General features: G+C 54.9%; 2 protein-coding genes across 4 annotated transcripts; one reads left to right on the top strand and one right to left on the bottom strand.

Moving 5' to 3' along the window:
• The first annotated feature begins 488 nt into the window (after positions 1-488).
• RPL36 (ribosomal protein L36) lies at positions 489-1,728 on the top strand. The gene is made up of 3 exons (XM_006868903.1): positions 489-586; positions 1,381-1,515; positions 1,587-1,728. The coding sequence occupies exons 1-3, from the start codon at positions 494-496 to the stop codon at positions 1,674-1,676; spliced, it is 318 nt and encodes a 105-aa protein (XP_006868965.1). The 5' UTR covers positions 489-493; the 3' UTR covers positions 1,677-1,728.
• A 285-nt stretch (positions 1,729-2,013) lies between these two features.
• LONP1 (lon peptidase 1, mitochondrial) lies at positions 2,014-22,674 on the bottom strand. 3 transcript variants are annotated; one of them, XM_006868901.1, is made up of 19 exons: positions 22,424-22,604; positions 22,173-22,312; positions 18,799-18,887; positions 18,202-18,321; positions 14,135-14,366; positions 13,130-13,191; positions 12,723-12,852; positions 12,177-12,260; positions 11,236-11,456; positions 6,667-6,805; positions 5,842-6,020; positions 4,607-4,694; positions 4,285-4,407; positions 4,091-4,207; positions 3,703-3,843; positions 3,455-3,620; positions 3,110-3,327; positions 2,856-3,020; positions 2,014-2,217 (listed from the first exon to the last, which is right to left on the bottom strand). In XM_006868901.1, exons 1-19 carry the CDS (start codon positions 22,602-22,604, stop codon positions 2,038-2,040), a joined length of 2,775 nt encoding a protein of 924 aa, XP_006868963.1. In that variant the 3' UTR covers positions 2,014-2,037. The 3 variants fall into 3 exon arrangements, with proteins under 3 accessions (XP_006868963.1, XP_006868964.1, XP_006868962.1); XM_006868902.1 differs by having other exon boundaries at positions 22,173-22,286; positions 22,473-22,604; XM_006868900.1 differs by having other exon boundaries at positions 22,173-22,674.
• Between the last annotated feature and the right edge of the window lie 163 nt (positions 22,675-22,837).

Raw genomic sequence — 22,837 nt, 5'->3', positions numbered from 1 at the left:
CATCGATGAGCTCAAGCATGGCAACAATTGTGAGGTTGGCCCAGGACAGGGCCGTGGTTCGTTCTGTTGTGTATAAGGTCGCTATGGATCGGTACCGACTCGATGGCACCTAACAACCACAACCACAACAACAACAACGATACGTGCGCGAAGCTCAATCGCGCATGCTCATTAAATCTGCAGCGACTCCTCCAGCCACCAGGGGGAGAGCGCTCGTTTCCTGCCTCTCTGGCCTGCGCCTCGGGACCAGAGTAGATATCCCAGAGTTCCGCGCGGCTCCTTCCTTCCGCCGTAGCAGCCATTGAAGGAAAGCTGGTAAGTGTATTTTTGTGCGGCCGGGATCCGTTGTCATCTGGCCTCCAGAAGAGGTAGCACGGGTTGGGGTACAGCAGGGTGCAACTAGCGAGCTCGAGCGAGCAGGGGCGCGGGGTTCCGGGCGGCAGAGACCAACCCGGGACTCACTTCCACTTCCTCTCCCTGTTCTGTCCCAGCCATGGCTGTGCGCTACCCTATGGCCGTTGGCCTCAACAAGGGCCACAAAGTAACCAAGAACGTGAGCAAGCCGAGGCACAGCCGCCGCCGTGGGGTGAGTGTCGGTCCCGGATCCGTGATGGGATTGGTGTGGGGTCTCTTGGAGGGAAGTGGGGAGCCATGGTTGGGTTTGAACTGAGAAGAGGGGTAGTTGGACTTGCTCAGACTGGTGAACGCAGGATGCCTGTTGAGCTCGGTGAGCACCTATCTGAAAAAACCTCGACCTGCCCTGCCCTGCCCTTCCCGTGCGAACGAACCTGAGCAGGCGGGCCGCGGGACTGAGCGGGTTTCCACGTATGAGTAGGATTTAGTCTAGTGGAAGGCGGGGAGGGGGCATTCCTTGCCACCTGGTCACAACACTTAACGTTAAGATTTGGAGGGGAAAGGGAAGGCCTTGAGTGTTGCAGGCTCCTACCTGTGCCCAGTGGATGGGGAGCCTAGGCCCAAGAGGACAGCCTGGGCAAAGGGCAGGAGCGAGTTGGGAGAAGGGCCTGGCTAGGCTTCCGTGCCACCTCGCTTTTGTCCCAAAATTGGACTTGTGTTGGGAGGATTCCTGCTGTCTAGTTGTATTGGGCCCCTTGGGTGCCCTCTATGGCCACAGGCGACCCCGTGTGACAGTGGGAAGACGTCACAGCGAGGCTGTCATCTTTTAAGAGAGCTGCCAGGTCTTACTACCACAGGACTTCTGCGTGGCCTCAGTGTTATCACCAGGGACCTGTTCTGTTAATTCCTCCATCGTGACCCAGGAAGGGACTATTGTCATGTCTGGGGAAACAGGCACACTGAGGGTGGGTGGGCTTGGCGGAGAAGGAAGCCCCATGGCCCTGATGGCACCTCTCCTGTCCCTAGCGCCTCACCAAGCACACCAAGTTCGTGCGGGACATGATCCGGGAGGTGTGTGGCTTTGCGCCTTATGAGCGTCGGGCCATGGAGCTGCTCAAGGTGTCCAAGGACAAGCGGGCACTCAAGTTCATCAAGAAAAGGGTAGGTGGACCCCGGGCAGGGCGGGATGGGTATGGACCCCAGGCTGAGCTGACCAGTCCTGTGTCCTGCAGGTGGGGACACACATCCGTGCCAAGAGGAAGCGAGAGGAGCTCAGCAACGTCCTGGCTGCCATGAGGAAAGCAGCTGCCAAGAAGGACTGAGCAGGTCCCTGTCCACTTTGCCCTCCCTCCCCTCCTAATAAAAACCTTTACACAAACGCCCAGTTCCCGCCTGGCTCCTTTGTGTGTGCAGCAGCCTGGGAGGAGGGAGGGATGGTTTTGTCTTTTTGCATCACCTCTTGGTCTTGGGACTGGGTGGGGAGAGGTGGCAGTGGGCAGAAGCAGATAGCCACTTAGTAATGGAAATGGTTTTTAATCATAATTAAACATCTCTTGTGCCAGACTCTGATTAAACCATAATTGAGGGCCTGTGCCCGGGCTGCTGTCCCGAGTGCCTTCTGCCAATTACATGGCCTGGCCTGGTAGCCCGAGAGTCCAGTCCAGTCCAGCGGGCCTGGGTCCGTCACCGCTCCACAGCCAGGGCCTGTGAGGCCTCCTCCCCAGGGAAGGCAATATCAAAGACCTCGTGGTAGTGTTCCACGAAGTGCACCTCCAGGCCTTCGGTGATGAAGGCCGCTAGGTCATAGAAGTCCTTCTTGTTCTCGGCTGGCAGCACTACGCACGTCACGCCAGCACGCTTGGCCTGCAAAGGAGGGACACAGTTGTGGGGCTGGCCTATGGCTGAGATGAGGAAACTGAGCTCCCTATCCAGTGGTTCCTGTCGCCCCCCACTCTGGAACCATGCAGTGAGAACCTGCTTTTCTGATCGACATTGCAAAGTTGAAGAGCAGAATTTCCAGACAGCTCTCCAGACCTCCCAGCTCGCTTGGGGAGAAGCCCAAGTCCCACTGGCCTTCCCCAGGGGGGAGGACAGGTGTTTTGTCACCACCGTGCTCCTGGGACACTGAGGGCACTGTCTCTGAGCCTCCAGGTGAGGAAGGGCTGTTGGACTGGGTCACCCAGCCACCATGGCCCCCTGAACAGTTGATGTTCCTGGTGAAGGACAGTATCAGAGGCTACTGTATCAGAGACAGTATCAGAGACAGTATCAGAGGAGATGTTAAAGACCCCACCCCACCCCTCTGAAGCCCAGAGTTCATGGGTGAGCACAGATGGACTCTTGGGGGAGGCTCCTGAGAAGCCCTGTGGAAGGGTGGAGGAGCAGTGGGCACCAGGAGCTGAACCCCGGGTCCTAATCTAGCCCTTCTGCCACCTGTGCCGTGCTCACTGCCCTTCCTTTGTGGGGCTGCGGCCACGCTGGGCTCCTGGTCCAGGGCTCACCGCGATGGTCTTCTCCTTGATGCCACCCACAGGCAGGATCTTGCCCGTCAGGGAGAGCTCCCCGGTCATGGCCAGATTCTGCCGCACCGGCCGGTCCAGGGCCAGGGACAGCAGGGCCGTGACGATGGTGCAGCCAGCGCTTGGGCCGTCCTTGGGTGTGGCACCCTGGGGGAAACAGCAGGTGGGCGTGTGGGTGGGGTGCCTTGGGCAGGTATGGAGCAGATGGTGGGCACCAAGGGCAGGTGGGCACTGACCTCGGGCACATGCAGGTGGATGTGTGAGGTCACCAGGTAGTCATTGGCAGGGTCCCGCTGCATCAGGAAGGCCCTGGCAAAGGTGTAGGCTATGCGGGCACTCTCCTTCATCACCTCCCCCAGCTGGCCTGTCACCTCCAGGCTCCCGTCCTTGTCCCCCTTGGCGTCCTTGTCCCGGGGCCTCCTTGGGGATGTCTCAACAAAGAGTGTGGAGCCTCCTGGGAGGCAGGTAGACCCTGTGAGCTCATAGCCCACCCAGTGGCTCCATCACCCCAGCAGCAGCAGCAGCCCAGGGGCACGGGGGCGGGGGGGCTTGCTCTCAAGGTGTGGTTGGGCGCTGCTCACCCATGGCAGTCCAGGCCAGTCCCATGACCACGCCCGGGGGTGTGATGTCGTACATGCGCTCCACTGTGAAGACAGGCTTCCCCACAAAGTCCTGCAGGTTCTCGGGTGTCACCTCCACAGACTCAACTTCGCCACTGACGATCTTGTAGGCAGACTTCCGCAACACCTGGGGAGGAGAATGGGTGGGGGTGGGCAGAGTGGGGGTGGTGGTGGGGATGGGAGTGGCCGGGGCAGGGCAGCGGGCTCACCTTCTCCACCTGCTTCTGCAGGTTGCGAACACCGCTCTCCCGGCAGTACTGCTTGATGAGCAGCGTCAGTACGTCTGAGGACAGCTTGGCCTTACTTTCATCCAGGCCACACAGGGCCCGGGCCTGGGGCACCAGATACCGCTGGGGGTGGTGGGAGCGGGGGAGAAACAACAGAACTACGTCAGGGCCCTCTAGGACTAGAGAAGAATAGAGGCCACCTAATGGACAGTCAGCCTGTGCCTTCAGTTGCAGACGAAGGACATGCAGAACACCCAGCACGCCCTCCAACCACACTAAACCCTTCCATGTAGCCTCTTCCCCAATCTCATTTTGGCTGCCAGCTCCTGAGGGCAGGGACCTACAGGGTCTGCCACAGGGCGGACCTCACCTCTGCGATGGCCAGCTTCTCCTGGGCCACGTAGCCGGACACATTGATCATCTCCATGCGGTCCCGCAACGGCTCGGGGATGGTCTCAGTGATGTTGGCTGTGCAGATGAACAGCACCTAGGAGGAGCTCAAAGTGCCAAGGACCGCCTACCCCACTACAGCCCTGCCAGCCCCCTTCCCAGCGGGCCTCGCACCTTGGACAAGTCCACGGGCACATCCAGGTAGTGGTCCAGGAAGTTGGCATTCTGCTCTGGGTCCAACAGCTCGAGCAGCGCTGACGAGGGGTCACCCTGGTAACCCCGGCCGATCTTGTCCACCTGAGGCAGGAGTGGGTAGGGGGCACTGTTGCCGGGTGGGAGACCAGGTAGGAACAGCCCTTGCAGGCTGTGGGGTGGGTCACAGAGTGGCTAGCAGGTATGGTTGTGGGCAGGAAAGTAGCGCCCTCGCCCCCTATTGAGGCTCCACAGTGACTGGGATGCACCCCCAAACCCCCAAGCCCGTCTCTCGCCCCCGCACCTCGTCAATGAGGATCAGGGGGTTCTCGGTTTTGGTCTTCTTCAGGCACTGGATGATCTTTCCGGGCATGGCTCCCACGTATGTGCGTCTGTATGGGGGAGACGGCAGCGTTGACCCTGAGGTGAGGGGGAGTTCCGGGACCATGGGATGTTGGCAGTGGTGGCCACCTGCAGAGGATCATCCCAACTTGCAGATGTGGGGAGATGCCAACACACTCCCTGAGGCTCAGAGGAGGGACCCTTGAAGGGGACAGAGTTCAAATGTGGGAGCTCACCAGCAGGTATGGCATAGACCTGGCTGAGCCTCCGGGCAGGCTCCTGAACTTAGGCATCCCCACCCCCGCCACCCCCACCTGTCCTGGCTGTGCCCCTCCGCTGGGCCTGCCTCACACCGCTTGCCAGCAGGGGCTCTTTGGCCTCCCTCAGCCCACTCTACTGCCCCAAGCCCACAGCTTCTTCCTGGGGGGATGACACCCTGCCCTTTCTAAGCTCTCTAAGGCCGGACCCCCGTCCGTCTTGACCTTTCTGCCCTGCTTCCCTGGTCTTGTCATCTCCCACTGAGTGTCCTTGACCGGGCATCTCAGCGCCCACAGCAGGCCCTAGCAGAGAGACCAGCAAGACAAGCCCCTGGGGTCCAGACGGCGGTGGGTGGAAGCTGTGCCTAGCCGGGATCTGGCCCATCCCCACGCCAGATGCGGTCCAGGGCACTCCAGGGCACCAGAACTGATGTGCAGAGCTCCTAGTTTTTAAACATAGTCTCACGCCTTTCAACTCCGCACAGGATGATCCCAGCAGGGGCAAACAGACCACACACCTCACACCCGTCTCCGCTGACTGGCAGAGCTGGAATGCCTGTGCCAACCCACCCCCAGGGCCGGAGGAGGCCTAGTCCTTGGTCATGGGAGAAGAGGAAGGGGGCTGGGGCTCCTGGTCTCATTGGGACCCCCATGTCCCCTCAACACTGGTCCACAGGCGCCCACCTGGTGGGTACTCTCATCAGCTGGCTGATCTGCTGGGGCAGGATTAGAGCTACCAGGGGCTGTCTGCTGAGACTGCGGTTGTTTGAATGCCTGGATTTAGTCAGGCCTGAACTGAAGTCGTCTCACACCTAGGCCTCAGTTCTTTGATCCAGAGCAAGGGGAACAGGTTACTTGCAAATGTCAAGTGGGGACCCAAAGAGAAGGAACCTGACCCAGGGCTGAGGGAGCCTTGAGGGACTCGGGGAGCGAGGCCTACCTGTGCCCCTTGATCTCGGCCACGTCAGTCATACCACCGACACTAAAACGGAAGTATTCGCGGTTCAGGGCGCGAGCGATGGAGCGGGCGATGCTGGTCTTGCCCACACCTGGGGGGCCATAGAAGCAGAGGATCTTGCCCTGGGTGGAGCCTCGGAGCTGGCTGACTGCAATGAACTCCTGTAGGCAGAGGTGGGGCTCAGAGACACACCCTCACTCCATGGTGGGGGCCACAAGAGATATGCCCCGCTCCAAATCGGGGAGGGGGGAGCTAAGAGACACAGGTCTGTGTTCTAGGACCCTGAGCCCCACACCTCCCACTTTCGCCAGGCTTCTTAAGGGGATTGGGCTCTTCCCCGAGGGGCTGGTCAGCTGGAACTGTCACTTCCTGTGAGGGCCGTCTGTGGTCCCAACACCCGGGGCCATCCAGTTGGTTCTGAGTCTGACTCATGCGGACCCTCCTCAGGGTTCCCAAGGCTGCACATCCTTCTGGGAACACAAGTCGTCTTTCTAGCGGAGCAGCTGGTGGGTGTTTCCCTTCAGCGCCAAGCCTGTGCCCAGGGATGTGTGACCAGCAGCACCCAGTTCCCTGGACCCACAGACTCTGCCAGCCCACTCTCAGGGAAGGGTCTTCATAGTGCAGCACTTGTCCGGCTCCCCCGCTATCATTGCATGCCTCCGGTTGGAGTCCCTCCGCCCCATCAGCCCCCAGCTAGTTCCTGTGGGACCCCACACAGCACACGTGAAACCCAGGGTCCAGGGACGCTTATTGGCAAGGCAAACGCATGAGACGCCCTGATGCAGCGCGCTCAGGACGTGGGCTCACCAGGATGCGCTTCTTGACGTCCTCCATGCCGTAGTGGTCCTCCTCCAGCACCGCCTGGGCCCGCGCCAGGTCCAGGTTCTCATCGCTGTACTTGCCCCACGGGATCGACGTCAGCCAGTCCAGGTAGTTACGGGTGACGCTGCCACAGGAGAGACAGGAGCTGGTGACCCCAGCCTGGTGCAGCGCCCAGCGGACCGCGGCTGAGTGGGGGCCTCACGGTACATTCCAGGCACATGTCCACAGGGAGCTGCATGGAGCTGTGCTGAGCCTCTGGCCTCATTCCACTGAAGGCCACCAGGGTGGACCTGAGGGTGTCCAGGGCAAGTGGGGAATCAAGGTAGGTATGCGCTGGGGGGAAGGCAAACGCCAGGCCTAGAATCTTCGGGGTACAGGCGTTGGAGTGCTGCTGTGAACACTGTCAGCAGTGGGCTCACCCTCTGGTGCTGGACATGAACAGGCTGACCGCAGGCCCAGAGGACACAGAACCTGTGACCACAGCCGACTGGGTCCTTTCACAGACCACAAAGCTGTCTGGGAGGTGACAGGCAAGCCAGGGTTCTGGCATATAGTGCCCCAAGAGGGGGTCCCAGCCCCATGTAACTGACGTGGGCTTGTCCTCTGAAGCACCGGGACAGCCAGTGGTGAATACCCACATGACTCGGTGCTGACCAAGGAAGGACACAAGCTCTGAGGGAGACAGAAAGGTGCCCAGAGATGTCCTCAGCCTACTCATCTCTGATGTCTATAGCCACACCACCTGGAACACTCCCCATCCCCGCCAATCAAGCTGGAAACCTGTGAACATGACGCCTTGCACGGAGTGTGAGTAAATCAAGGCGCTGAAGTGGGGGATGTAAGGGTCAGCGTCACACGTCAACTCGGCTAGGCCATGATTCCTTCCCAATGTTGTGTGGCTGGCCTCCATTCTGCGATGTGACACACTTAACTCTCCAATTTCTGTGTAGCAAATCCTCCCCTCTCTGTGTTAATGAAGGCGCCCTAGTGGCGTAGTGGGTCACGAATTGGGCTGCTAACCACTAGGTCAGCAGTGTGAGCCCTCCAACTGCTCCCCAGGAGAAAGGTAAGGCTTTCTGCTCCCACAAATACTTTCAGCTCAGGGAACCCTGTACAGGGTCACTGTGAGTCACCAACTTGATGGCACACAACCACACACCAACACAATGCATCAACAATGATTGTTGTTGTTGGTAAGTGAAGTCAAATTGGTTCCAACTCTCAGTGACCCTGTGTAGAGCTGGTGGGTTTGTGGCAGGCTTGTTGTTGTTAAGTGCTGTTGAGTTGGTTCCGACCCATAGTGACCCTGTCTGTATAGGGTTTCTGAGGAGTGGCTGGTGAGTCTGAACCACAACCTTGATGTTGAAATAGACCTGGTGGTTGAATGCTTATCCCACAGTGCACACCACAACTTAAGAGCCAGAGAGTTGGTTCCAACTCGCAGTGACCCTGTACAGGGTTTTCCAAGGCTGTAAATCTATACGGGAGCAGAAAGCCTCATCTTTCTCCCGTGGAACCGCTGGAAAGGACTTCAAAAAATTCAAGGAACAGTGGGATTGAAAGGGCATGGAAATTCCCATGACGTCTCCCCTGCTCCAGACCCTGCACCCGCTTATCTTCACGGGACCGCTGGCTCCCGGGACTTGAGCCAGCCACCTATCATCTGTCCTGCCGACTTTGGGATTCACCTGCTTCCACAGCGTCCTGAGGTCATGGCCTGTTTTCTGATCATCAGAATCAGAACGTGGGGTCATCAGCTAGAGCAGCCATCCCGAGATAAACAGTTCTCTCTCTCACACACACAGGAGGGCGCTTCAGAAAGTCCGCGGGAAAATTCCAGGATCTTTTCGTTTCATTTTCCCACCAACTTTCTGAAGCACCCTCGTGTACACGCTTCACTAGTTTTGTTTCTCTGAAGAACCTAACCTAAGACATAGTGTCTTGAGGGTGGTTCTGGGTAATTCCGTGTTTGATCCTTTTCTCCGATCTTGTCGGAATGAGAAGGGTATGGAAAGGGCTTAGCTGGTCCTGCTTTCATGGAAAAGATGGTTAAAAAATAGGTAGGAGCTCAGGGTTTCAGAGCCATGGCTCAAGCGCCGCATAAAGACCTCAGTGCTTTTGCTTGGGCCCTGAAAAGAAGCCTCACTCCTTGTGGGGACCGAGCTGCCGCTGTCAAAAGTCAAACCCAAAGTGACATCAGAGCGAGGCTGGATTCCAAACCTAGCTGAAGTCTCAGCCTTGAATGCTGCCTGAGGTGAGGCTACTGATGAGGAAGAAATGGGACCCTGACACTGGGGTGGGGACCAATGAGCAGGTAAGCAGGCAGCTGGAGGCAACTGAGTCCCTATAATGCCTTGTCTCATGCCTGACAACAGCCATTACCCCTCCTCTCTGCAGAGACTATTCAATCTTTGTCTGCTAAACCCCCTCCCCAGGAAAACCATGCGAATGACCCAGCTGTGGAGGAAGAGTCATCTGCTATCCTGACGGGGAATCACCTGACATGATACATAACTATGGCCAGTGGTCTGGCTAGATGCTCAGAGATTCGGAAGGAACATGATTGGTGACAAGGAGGTGTGGGGGAGAGAGGTGTGTGGAGAGTGCTCTGTGAAAACATTTGTGTCTCATGTGAATGCTCACTACAGGGTCACCTCAGTAGAGGATGATTCTAACAACCAAGTGGACAGGCTGACACGTTCTATGGAGACCAGGCCTCCTCGTTCCCTACCCACACCTCTCCCTGCCCAGTGGGCTGGTGAACAGAGTAGCCATGGTGGCAGGAGGAAGGTCAGGTGTGGGCTCAGCAGGATGGGCTTCCACATACCAAGGCTGACTTGCCCACAGCCACTGCTGAGCGCCCTGTCTGCTGGCAGCAGGGACTAACACGGAGTCCCAGATGGGGGACCATTCCTCAGGGAGATGAGCCAGCAACCTGGTGGCAGGTTGATGAGCTAGGACTAGCTCCGTCATGGAGGGCAGTGTCTGGGTCTTACTGGAATAGACATGTCTCGGGATATGGATTTACTGCCAAATCTGCCATCCGTGGACTTATAGAACGCCGGACCCTCTACCATAGTACCCCACTCAGTATCACCTCAGATCTAGGGGCTCACTGCACAGCAAACTGAGTGTGGTCACAGATCCACACTCAGGGAATTCACTGGTGTCCTAGACCCTAGTAGGACAAGCACTGGACTGCGAACCTCAAGGTGGGTAGATCAAATGCACCAGCCACTCCTCGGAAATCTATACAGGGTTGCTATGAGTTGGAACCACTATATTCCTCAGCATCCTGAAGCAGCTGTCTTGATCAAATGATGGAATGACCTTCTAAAGACAGAATCATGTGGTTGTTTGCCTGGTGGTCTGGGCCATGTCACGTTAGAACTGGGCTCTAATGCTCCCGCTAGGTGGCAGTCCCTTGCAGGGTTCGGGCAATGTTCCCCAGGAGGGGGCATATGCTCTAAACCAGCACCCAATATATGCTGCAGTTACTCCCACAGCCAGGATTCAAGGGTCCAGCACCCAAGGGGAGATGGAAAATGAGAGTGGGTCACATCACTCACTATTAAAGCTTTCTGTCCCTGGGACCTTCTATTCTATGTGGGTCTGGAGGTCTGAACGCTCCCACCTGGAGACACAGCATAGACTCCACTGAACCGGGAGCACTATGGGCTCCTCACACCTCTGTACCAATAGGCAAAGAAGGGGGCCCTGTACTGGCTGCTGTGACTGACCCTGATCACCAAGGGGAAACTGGACAGACATTCCTAATGAAGGCAGAGAATGTCACCTGAATCCTAGGACGTCTCTGAGTGCTCCCAGACCTGTGGTTAGTCAATGGGAAACTACAGCAGCCCAGTTCTAACGTGACATGGCCCAGACCACCAGGCAAACAACTACAACCAGCTGAGGTGCCTGTGAGGATAGAGGACTAGAGAAAGGGCGGTGGAAGAAAGCAGTTCTGAATACTTGTCACAAGCATGGGATCAGTTGTAGAAATGCAGGCTGTAATTGTTGTGAGCATTCCTTCTTCGTTTTGTTACGCGAGTATGTGTGTTTATGATAAAACATGAGATGTGAGCAAAGATGGTGGGTTTTGGCTGTATGCATGCTAGGTGTATCGTGTTAGGTGTGTGAGTATATAATTGTCTTTGTTTAGAGGAGATTACATACAGGTGTGAAGTCAACAAGGGGTGGACTGTGCTGGTTTATGAGCTCTGGTATGGCACCGTAGGATAAGCACTAGCTTGGTTACTGCAAAGTCAGCAATTCAAATCTACCAGCCACTCTTGGAGACCCTATACAGGGTCACTATAAGTGGGAACTGACTTGTTGGCACATAACGCCACAATGGTTAATGTCATCTTGGTTGGGCCGTGAGGTGAGTCCCAGTATTGTGTGGCTGGGCTCTAGCCTCAGAACTGTGAAGGAATACATTTGTTAGAGTGCCCCCTTGTGGCCTTTCAGCTCCAGCTGTACCCACGGCTGACAAGGTTGGTGTCCCAGACTCCCCACCAGTCACCTGGACTTCTGAGGCCGCAGACTCACTTGAATTCAGAGGAGTGGTTGTCCAGCAGGCCCAGCTTGCTCAGCTCTTCGTCCACCACGTCCATGACGTGCTTGGGGACCACCAGCTCCTTTAGGCGCTCACGGAACTTCTCCTCGATGGCGTCCTTGTCCTCCTTCTCCAGGCCCAGCTCCTTCTTGATGATCTTCAACTGCTCCTGAAGGAGGTACTTCCGGTGTGTCTGCTTGATCTTCTCCTCCACCTGCAGGGCCAAAGGGGGCCATCAGGACCAGGGTGCACAGGAGATCCTGGCCTGAAGTGTGGCTCTGCCTTGGCCGGGGGTGAGGGGGGTGCAGTCATGGTCCCCCGCTGTCTTCCAGGAATGCAGGGAAGAGAAAACCTCGCTCTCTAGTGCTCCAACTCCTTCCATTTTCAATGCGAAACCTTCCAATGTGGAGGGCAGACACACAGCTGATGTGAACACCAGCTCTACTGTCGTCTCCCAGCGGCTGTCAAGTTAGCCCCTGACTCACGGGACCCTGTGCACCACATGACTAACCCTTGCCTGATTCTGCGCCACCTCAGTGCCTGGTTGCGGATGGGCCATTATGACCCACAGGGTCTTCCGTGGCTAGGTCACCTTCTTCCTTGCCTGCCTTAGTGCGGAAACCCGTTCAGTGTCCTAGCAACACACAGGCTTCGATGGACACACAGGTGGAGGGTGTGTAGGAGGCGCTCTGGCCCAGCCTGCTGAGCTCCACAAACAGCGAGCACTCTACCACTGAGCCACCACCAACCAGGTAAGCAGTATAATACACGACACCGGAACCCATGGTGAGGGGATGAATGACTGCCGTTTGGCGTCAGGATTTCCACAGCAGGGAGGGCTTCGAGGCCTGCTGTGGCCAGCAGTCTCAGACCAGCTGCTGACGGTGGGCCTGGTACTCACTGTGGAAACAGCCACCTGCCCCTGTGTGCTTACCTCCCGGCCCAGGCGCTGCTGCAGCTTGCTCAGCTCAAACTCCTTCTTGAGGAGAGACAGGGCCTTGTATAGCCGCTTGGGTATCTATCAAGAAATGGGGGGAAGGGGAGTCATAAGAGAATGGCCACAGGCTAGCATCTGCCTGTGCCAAGACAGGTGGAGGACAACAGGTCTTGGGAGCTGTCCATGGTAAGGGTCTCTGCAGAGCCACCAGGTCACACCCTACAGAAGTATAACGGCCCAAACCCTCAGACCCACGGGTTCCAGTTCTAGAAGCACCAGCTACAGAGAGCCGCCCCAGGCCACAAGCAGAGTGGACAAGGCCAGTCACAGAAAGGAGAACCGTGGCTGGGAATGGCCACAGCAGGCAGACCAGTCCCAGGGGCCCTGGCAAGGAGGGAATGACGAGAATGAGGAAGATGGACACAGGCAGATAGCCCTCCCCCAGCCCATAGGGCTCCTTCTCGAGTAGAGCTCGGGCCGCGCACAGGGCTGGGGCTGGTTGGGCACAGGTGTACGTGGGGTGCGGCCGCTGGGGGCTCTTACGTTGGTCTCTTCCAGGACATCCTGTAGCTCGTGGGACTCGGCCCCGGTCAGTGCGGCGCCCATGTCGCTCAGATAGATGGGGTTGTCCACCACGCGCTGCCCGGCCTGCATCATCTGTAACACCGATTCCCTGTGGGGACCCCATGGGAGTTAGATCCTCTGCCTGAGTCTGCCCACGTTCAGAGCCATGGGCTCACCCATCCCCAACGCTGTGGTGAGACCACGCTTACTCTCAAACACAAGGACCTGGCCAGACCCCTCCCCAGCCCACGGTGACAGCCACAGCCACAGCCCTCAGCAGCAAGAAGAGGGGAGGGGTCACAGACGGGGGTTGGGTGGTGGTGTGTGTGTGTGCCTCCAACCCTGCCCAAAGGAGCCCAGCGGGTGAACCTGCTGTACAGACCGACCTGTAAAGAGGGTTCAATGCGATGATGTCACGGATGGTCTTCACGATCTCGGCCGTCAGTGCCTGTGGACAGGAGGCAGACAGCCGCTGGGGTCTGGCCAGTGCCCAGGATCCCAGCCACCTGCCACCCGACCTGGCCAAGGAGGGCCTCCCAGACAAGACGTGACGCCAGATTCACCAGTTCACCAGCCACGGGGACTCAGGCCCAGGAAAGGACACATTGAACCCAGAGCCAGTCTCCTGGGACACTTGCATCTTAACTTCAGAACAAACTTCCTTGATAGAACAGAGGGGCCCCTGCTTCCTTGAAGGGGCTAAGGCACTCAGCAGTTAACGCAGAGCTCAGCGCTTTGACCCCACCACGTGCTCCAGGGGAGGAAGACGAGGCTTCCCGGGAACTCTGACGGGCAGTTCCACTGTCCTACAGGGTCACCATGAGTCAGAATCGACTCGATGGCAGTGGGTTTGGGGTTTTAGTAGCAAACACGGCGAGTTCCCTTCCAGGACCATGGCAGACATCACCAATCGATCAATCACAGAATCATTTCCTCAGAGTTCAAAGGCTTCAAATCCTTTTCAACACAGTGCCTGTCATTCCCCGGCCCTGTATTCCAGGTTTGGTAGGAAGGGCCAGCAGAGAAGGCACGTTAGACACAGTGAGGGGCAGCTTCTGCACAGTGGACTTGAGCTGGGTTGGGCCTGGGTTCAAATTCTGCTTTATCCACAAGCAGCCAAGGGCACCTTCCTTTCCCCTTTGACCCCAGCTTCCTCCAAGGCCTTTCATAAGGAAAGTTTACTCAATAAGACCATGTGGGCCCCAACATGCCAGGTGCATCCTGAAAACGGGCTCATGGTGATAGGGGACCCCTCTGTGAGGCAGCACTGTGTTACGAAAGAGTCTGAGATTGATGGGAGGCGTGCCGTGATCGACTGGTGATGTCTGCCCCAGGTGTCCACTGGGAAAGTGGACGAAGGGGTGTGGCTCTACCACTGCACACAGACTCACTTTCACTTCTTCGGTGACCTGAAAGTCCTCGTGGGCAACATTCTCCACTTCAACCATGAGCACCTCGTGGGGGGCACCCAGGTCAGGCTCCATCACCAACTCCACCTGGCTCTTGGTGGCCAAGTCGTCCTCTGCCTCCTTCTTGCCCCGCTTGGACTTCCGCCGAGACTTTTGCTTGTTCTCTGCCTCTGGCTCCTCGGGCTCCACCTCCAGCTGTCTGCTGATGTGAATCCTGAAGGCAAGAGCGAGGCGGAAGGGACACGCTGGGGCACGCTGTAACAACTCAGCCAGGGTGGGCAGCGAAGGTGCGTGCCTGCAGCCACTGGGGAAGGTGACCTCAGGGTCTTCGGATGGAAACGAGCCGCTGGCTCTGAGACCTAAGGCCAGCGCCACATCCTCTCTGAACTAGAGCCAGACTCACCCACAGCCCGTTTCCCATGTGCCTTCCGAACATAGCGATTGAGGCAGCAGCCTGGAAGCCTCCCAACCGCTGCCCTCACTGGCTCAGCACACAGAGCCAGAAGGCACCTCTTCCGAGCGGCCCTCCAACCATTTCATACAGAGCACATGTTCGGAACCGCATCCCTAAAGTATGTGCTTGAGTATGAACTGCTGCGTGTAAAACCGGCAACCTGCTCTGCAAATCTTTGCTCAACTCACAACAAAAAGTAACAACAAAAGTGCTGGAATCCCAGCCACTGTAGCGGTGGGAGTGGTCCTGTTTGGAAACAGGGTTTCCTTTGTTCTGTGAACCCCATCATATCGAGTAGGGTGGGGTCTCAATCCAATCACTTCCGGGTTATAAGCGCTGAACGCTGCTGCTGCATGCTGGTGAGCTGGTTCGGACCCCTAGCGATACCACAGAGTTTCTGACACAGACTAACCCCTGAGGAATTTTTCCAACTCCAAACGGAAACGATCCCTGAAATTTCTTGCACCAAACAACAGTCTAGCCGAACTAGAAGCGAATGTCCTCAGGCTACAGACCACCATTTCCCCCGAGTGTTCTGGAGGCACTGCCAGGCGGACAGATAAACAGTCTATGAGCAAAAAAGAATGGAAAACCTTGATTCCTCAAATTTCAACAAGCATCTCCCATGAGAGGCTTTTCAGAGCCTTTCCTGCAATAAGGACTCCAAGGTGGCTCTGGTAGCATAGTGGTAACGAATCGGGCTGAGAATCACAAGGTCAGGAGTTCGAAACTACCAGCCGCTCCGTGGGAGAAAGATGAGGCTTTCTGATCCCGTAAAGATTTACAGCCTCTGAAACCCTGTACAGGGTCGCTATGGGTCGGAATCGACTCCACGGCACTTAACAACAACAGGGTGGCATAAATGATTAAGCACTAGATTACTAACCCATAGGTTAATGGTTCAAAACCACCCAGAGGAGCCTTGGAAGACAGGCCTGGCTGTTAGCTTCTGAAAAGTGACCGCCTTGAAGACCCTATGGAGCAGTGCTACTCGCCACATACAGGGGAGCAACCAATAATAAATGCACTGACAGCTGCTGGCTCTGCACGAGGTAGAGCGGGCACGGAACACTTCCCATGTGCACGAGACCAAGAACGCTTCTGAGCACCGCCCTAAGGTCCCAGGAACACAACTGGAAAGCTGTCTCTCCACCGAGAAGGTCAGCTGTAACCCCATCTTACACCTTTTTCTTCATGAACAAACCCACCAGTTGCCCTCATGTTGGCTCCAACTCACGGTGACCCCGTGCCTGTGTGCCAGAGCAGAGGTGTGCCCCACAGGGTGTTCAGTGGCTGACTTCAGCAAGGAGATTGCCACGCCTTTTTCCCGGGGCCCTCTAGATGGACTCAGACCTTTAATTCTGCAGTGTCCAGCAGAGCACATCCACCGGTTCCAGTCCCCTTGTCAGCCAAGCCAAAATTGGGCTTTTCAAAAGCCACGTGCAGCCCTTCAGTGGAATGAGACAGAAACTAAACTTACTAACACAGCAACACACCAGCTGAGGTGACGTCAGCTGCTGAGCTGTATGTGTCACATGATCTGAAGGCAGACACAGGCACACAGAGGAAAGCACCCAAAATCGTGAACAGCAGCGCGCGCTCTGAGGCTGGAGAGAAGGAACTCAGTGCTTTGTGTCTGCAGCTGCTCTGAATGGGTACAGGCGGCACCTCAGTCAGGGTTCCCTGGGGCGGGGATGCAAACGAGTCAGTGATTGGCTGCTAACTGGAAGGCTGGAGGTTCAATTCAACCTAGAGGTACGTCAGAAGAAAGGACTGGCAACCTACTCCTGAAACACTGTTGTTGTTAGGTGTCGTCGAGGTGGTTTTCCGATTCATAGTGACCCAGTGCACGACAGAGCGAAGCACTGCCTGGTCTACTGCCATCCTCACATTCCTTAGGCTTGGGCCACTGTGTCAATCCATAGGATGGAGGGTCTTCCTGATTCTGCTGACCTTACACTTTATCAAAACTCTAGGGAATACCAATGTGCTCGGACACCCAGGGTGGAGTGGGAGGGGTAAGCCCCAACTCAATGGACACAGGTTACTGGCCAGGACTTTAGGGTCAATAAGAAAAGCGTACTGACCAATAAACAACATTCTTATCAACGGAGAAGAGACTGAGGTTGTCAAGGACTTCATTCTTCTTGGAACAACTATCAACACTCATGGAAGCAGCAGTCAAGAGATCAGACGACGTATTGCACTGGGCAAATCTGCTGCACAGGAACTTTTTAAAGTATTGAAGAGCAGAGATGTCAGCTTGAGGACTAAGGTGCGCCTGACCCAAGCCATGGTATTTTCAATAACCTCATATGGATGTGAAAGCTGGACAGTGAATAAGGAAGATCGTAGAAGAATTGATGCCTTTGAATTATGGTGTTGGAGAATACTGAAAGTGCCATGGACTGCCAAAAGAACCAATAGATCTGTTTTGGAAGAAGTGCAGCCAGAGTGCTCCTCAGAGGCCAAGATGGCTAAGCTTCGTCTCTCATACTTTGGACTTATTGTCAGGAGGGAATAGTCGTTGGAGAAGGATGTCATGCTGGGTAAGATGAAGGGTCAGAGATAGAGATAAAGAGGGAGACCACGAATGAGATGGATTGGCCAGGTGGCAGCATTGATGGACTCAAGTGTGGCAGAGGTAGTGAGGTTGGCCCGGGATCAGACAATGTTTCGTTCTGCTGTGCATGGGGTCGCTATGAGTCGGTTCCGATTTGATGGCACCTGACAATAACAACAACAACAACAAACAAAGTATAACACATAAACTAGAGAAGTAAAAGAGGAACTTCCCGGGGCAGAGAGCCCCCATAGGTAATGATGAAGCAAAGCAATGTGTCCTGGTGTGGCGCTGGGGGTTAATGCACCATACTGCAAAGCTGTTTGAACTGCAAGGTCAGCAATTCAAGCTCACCAGCTGCTTCTCGTGAACTGTATATGGGGTCGCTAGGGTCAGAATTGACTCCACGGCACTTAACAACTGTTTGAGGAAAACCTCGAGGGGTACATTTGAAACAGTGGGAAAGTTTTTAGTTCAACAGCCTTTGATGCCAACCCCCTGGAGGAGTTTCCAACCCCTCTCCTGACAAGCATTCACCTTGCTTCGTTTTTTCTGTGTCTGCTTTCAACCCAGCATGTGTGGGAGGCTCGCCCACATTCTAACATTGGCCAGGACTTCATGGCTTTTGACTGCTAGGAGTCCCATTGATGGGCCATGGGTTTAGCTACTGACAGTGTATGTAGATAAGTTCTTGGTTTTGGTTCAATTCTCTTTCCGAAATAAACATGAATCCTAGTTTCAAAAGAAATGATCAAAATATGGCCCGTCTGCAGAGAAACTGAGAATGGAAGTGTGTCTGGTTGTGTCTACTGCCACGAATAAAATTTTAAAGGGGATGTTTCTCACCGACTACCCAGACCACCAGCCTAACGGGACTGAGGAACCCGGCAGGGACATGTCTGACATCGCCTCTGCTCTGGCCCATCCTTGCTTGTGACAAAGTTGTAGTGTGTGTACCCGATAGGGCAGCTCAGTGCTGGGCCCGTGCTCGATGGTTCATCTTACGCCCCTAGTCGCAGCCTGTATCCTCACCTTCTGTGCCCCATGACGATCATGCGCAGCTTGTCCCCAAGGTCCTGCATCTCGTGGATCTGGACAAATGTCCCCGTGTGGTAGATCTCATCCAAGCTCTCAACCACGTCAGACTCATTGCTGGGACAAGAGGGCACAATGAGGTTATCAGCACATGTCTGGGCTCTCGAAGGATGGCTTGGGCTGAGAGTGGGAAGGGGGATAGGAGAGGTGCACACAGGTGCCTGTGGGGGGGGGGGAAGGGCTGTGGGAACGCCAGGTGGCGTAGGTGGTCACTCATGGGGCTTGTGATTTTAATGTACAGCCCCTGCCTGTGGGACTGTAAATAGAACTAACTCTATCTGGGGATGGGCCTGGTCAATTTTGCCCCGAAGGAGCATTGTATTAAGGGTTTTTCAGGTTAACCAGGTTAATCCCCAGTCTTGACGGTTTTTGCTGAGCTAAATCCTCAGCCGGGACTGAAAAGGTATGCGGGTCTCTTGGCCTTGACCTTGTTAGGATTCTTTTGGGGAAAGGGTCAAAGATCAGAGCTAGAATTTCTGGTGAGCTACACTCCAGGGTGACTTGGACAAAGGTATGAAGGAAAATGCCACTTACTTGTCATCTCTCTTTAGAAAGACACCGGCATAGGGCTGGGCAAGACGAACTTTCCTTCTTAGCAGCTCAACCAACTTCTTATTTTTAACCTAGCATGACAATGACCCGAGTGAAGCTCCAGGCAGACATGCTTCCCGGCATTTTGACAGTTATTTTAGTGGATTCTCTCTCCTGGTGTGGCGCTGTACCATAAGCACTGGACCGCAAGGTCGATGGTAAACTCACCAGCTGCTCCTTGGAAACCCTACACAGGGTTACTATGAGTCGGAAGCGACTTGAGGGCACTTGACAACCACTAGTATTCTTCTCTGGGGATATGCTAATCTCACCCCAGGCACAAAGGTACAGGGCCCAGGCAGGAAAAGGGGAGGGCTGGGAAAAGGGAGGCAGGGAGAGCAGACGGAGAGAGTGTTAAATAGTTATAGTCCTTAATGGGTTCCTTGGAGGCTGGGTGAACCCTCAAAACTATTGCCCTGAGCTTATCTTTAAATATTAAACCAAAAATATCCCCTGAAGCTGTCTTCAAATTAAATGAGCTTCACTTAACTAGCAGTGTCCAGCTCTTTTAAGAACTCTCCCTGTTGGGATCGAACTGATAATAGCAACTGGAAAGGGTGGGGGAAATGAGCGATGTTAATGGGAAAGAAACCACCCAAGAAGATGGTGGAGAAAATGTTAGTGTATGTTCTACTGTGTGCAGTCTCAACAACAAAAATCACACACACATACACACGCACAGAATAGACAAACAGCCAGCACCAAGAGATCAATGTCACATCCATTTTCAACTCTTTGCTTAAAAACCAAAAGCATCCTGTTTTTATTAATGTCCAAAGGGCAACACTAAGCTTGTGTAGAGGCTATGCCTCCCTGTCCTACAGGCTGAGGGTGTCACCTGGGTGGAATGGAAATGGTTTCTTAGTCCCACCTCTCCACTATTCAGCTATGGAAACAACCCTCAGGACTATCACACTCCACATCCCACAAACACAGGTGAGGGCCAACTTCTAGGAAGCATCTAGGAAGCTGGGAGCACCGAGGCCCTCAGAGCTCAGTGTTTCTTTCAAACCTAGCTGCCTTCTACTTGACCCTGACTCATAGTGTCATGTGAGTCAGACTAGAACTGCTCCCTGGGGTTTTCAATGACTTTATGAGTTTTCAGACGCAGACTGCCAGGGAGCTTCTGAGATGCCTCTGGGTTGACTTGAACTGCTGACCTTTTGGTTAGCAGCTGAACAGGTGAACCATTTGTACCATCCAGGGACTCTGATTTCAATTCCTGAACTCGACTTTGGCTCAACTTGTCAGCCATCAAATTTTAGTGGGCATCAGAATTACATGAAGGGATCGGTAATATATGCTTGTTTACCTGAGTTTTGGAGTCCCTGACAGCACAGTGATTAAAGGGTACAGCTGCAAACCAAAAGGTTGGTGGTTTAAACTCCCTAGCAGCTCCCCAGGGGAAGCATATGGCAATGTGCACTGGTGAAGATGCTAGCCCACAGGGCCATTTTCTTCTGCCTTTCAGGGTTGCCACGGGTTGTAGTTGCCGGCAGTGGGCATGGTTTGGTTGGGTGGTGCAAATGGTTCATGTGCTTGAATGTTAATCGAAAGGTTGGCAGTTCAAGTCCACCCAGAGGCACCTTGGAAGAAAGGCCAGGCAATCAACTTCCAAAGAACCAACCATTAAAGACTGTGTGGAACACAGTTCTACTCTGACAAACGTTGGGTAGCCAGAAGTCGGGGTCAACTCCACTGCAAAAAAAACAAAACCAAAAACGTTGTTTTTAAATAGATGGATTTTTCTGGGAAGAGGGTCATAGCATCGGTCAGGAGGAGACATGACTCACCAAAACCCAGAGCCATCATTCTATACATGGACACTCAACCAGCTGCCAAGCAGAGCAGCTACTAAGGCCCTCAGAAACCTCCGGAGTTCCAGTCTCGTCTGCTAACGGCTGGCTATCGCAGCCTCTGCATCGGCACCCTTCCCTTGTCAGGACTGTTGAAGGGTGCCATCACGTCCATTCTGCTTCACAGTGGCCCAGTGGGTCAGAGGAGAACTACCCCACAGTGCTTTCTTGGCTGTAACTGTTATTGGAGCAGATTGCCAGGTCTTTCTTCTGCAGTTAGCAGCCAAGCACTGAACTGTGATATCACTGGGGCTCTTTATGAGATGAGAGAATATGATTATTTCCATTTTGCAGATGAGAAAATGGAGGCCTAGAGAAATAGCCTGTCTAAGAGATTACAAAGCCAGGCTACAAACCCCTCGTTCCGGCTCTGGGGCCTGCACTGGTTACCACTACTTAAGCTCAAGGAAGGGTCTTGAAAGGACAGGAGTGCGGGAAAGGATGTGAAGGTTCCTCTCTTCCCAAACTGGTTACTGCCCCTGTGTTATCTTTTCATCTCCCACAGGATCCTTGACATTCCCGTTAGCGGAGTCCAGCGGGCCAGGGCAGAGCTGACTCATCCGACCTTGTTCATGTACTTAAGATAGCCTTGCTCCTTCCTGGACTCCAGTGTCCACATCAAAAGAGGAAGAGCTGGTGGGTGGGCAAGGCAATTAATTGGGTCCTTCCTACCTTAAATTCTCAAGTTCTTTGAACTTTCACTGCCTGTGTGTCACTTTCTATTACATCATCTTGGATTTTTTTCCTTTCCTTTCCTTAAGTTTGAGGTGATCTTGTTTTTTCATTCCTACTTAAGCACAGGGATTGAGTATGACTTACTCACCACTGTGTCCTCAGTGCCTGCCAGAAGGGAGAAGGGCTAGAACACTTTGTTGAAAGACTAAAAGGGAAACTTCGGTCCCCATCTCACTAGCTTCCTGTATCAGCTCTTGCTCAGCTATTACCCATAGTACTTAACATTATCTATTATTTTAGTTTATTGCCCTTCTCATCTTACTAGAATGAACTGAAACTGTCTTGTTCACCACCAGTATCACCAACACCTGGTACCATGCCTGGTACATGGTAAATGCTCAGGAAACACATAAGGAATCTTGCAAAGTGACCCTTTACCACAAGGCCAACCACTTGGGATAGATGTTACATTTACCAAGAACCTCTGGAAAGTAACTGGACTGCAATATTACTCAGGCATCTCCCAGCCCTGATTTCCAAGACTGGGATTCCAAGTGGGCCGTCCTGTTCAACTCCTGTCATATGATACATTCTAAAGGATCCTAAAATACAAGGAATTTGGCTCTGGGTCACCAAGTAAGGGGTAGCAGACAGGGATTCGAATTCCCGCGTTAGAGAAACTTCGTATCTGAAAAAGTTGAAATGCTTGAGGACGCTAAGCAATGCCTCGGTTTGACCCGCAGCTTGCAAAGGGGAAACTGAGGCCGAGGCGGGGCCTCTCATTACCTCGATAATCTTGATAAAGCGCGGGAACACCGGATTGCGGGTGACGGCGATGAGCGGCAGGTGTGGGAATACGTCCGGGATCATCATAGGTGTGAGCGCCGTTATGACCGGGCCCTCCCCGCCGCCCGCGCTGCCCCCAGAGCTCCCGGTCCCATCCTCCGCGCCGCCTTCGGCGGCGTCTTCATTGCCCGAAAATGCGCCGCTGCCACCGCGGTTACTCGCTTCCCAAAGTCCCCTCCATTGACCAATGGCCGAGGGGCCTCGACCCCACAGAGTCCACGGTAGCGAGGCGTCACAGGCCCGCCGACCCCTGGCCAGCCAGGACTGGGCCACAGTTGGGGTTCGTCCCCCCAAGGCGGCCAGGAGTGGCCGCCGCAGTGTCCAACACCGCGCTGCGCCCCACAGCCGAACGTAGCCTGTGCCCGCCGCCATGCCCCAGCCATCCTGGCGGCGCGCGGGGATTGCGTCATTTCCGTTCGCCGGGCGGAGGCGGGGCCACGTGACGCCCCCAAGCGTCCTAGGGGGCGTGAAACGGGGAGGTGCCTGGAGAAGCGCGTTCTCTCCTCAACTGTGGGATGTTGTTTTCGTGTTCTTCGTCACCTTTGCATTTTCCAGTTTCCCTGTTAGCACACTCAAGGACCCCTCGGCTCTCGAGGAAGGTGTAG

Source organism: Chrysochloris asiatica, unplaced genomic scaffold (assembly GCF_000296735.1).
Source record: "Chrysochloris asiatica unplaced genomic scaffold, ChrAsi1.0 scaffold00125, whole genome shotgun sequence".
In the NCBI taxonomy this organism is placed as follows: Eukaryota; Metazoa; Chordata; class Mammalia; order Afrosoricida; family Chrysochloridae; genus Chrysochloris; species Chrysochloris asiatica.
This window is presented reverse-complemented; position numbering and strand designations above follow the sequence as displayed.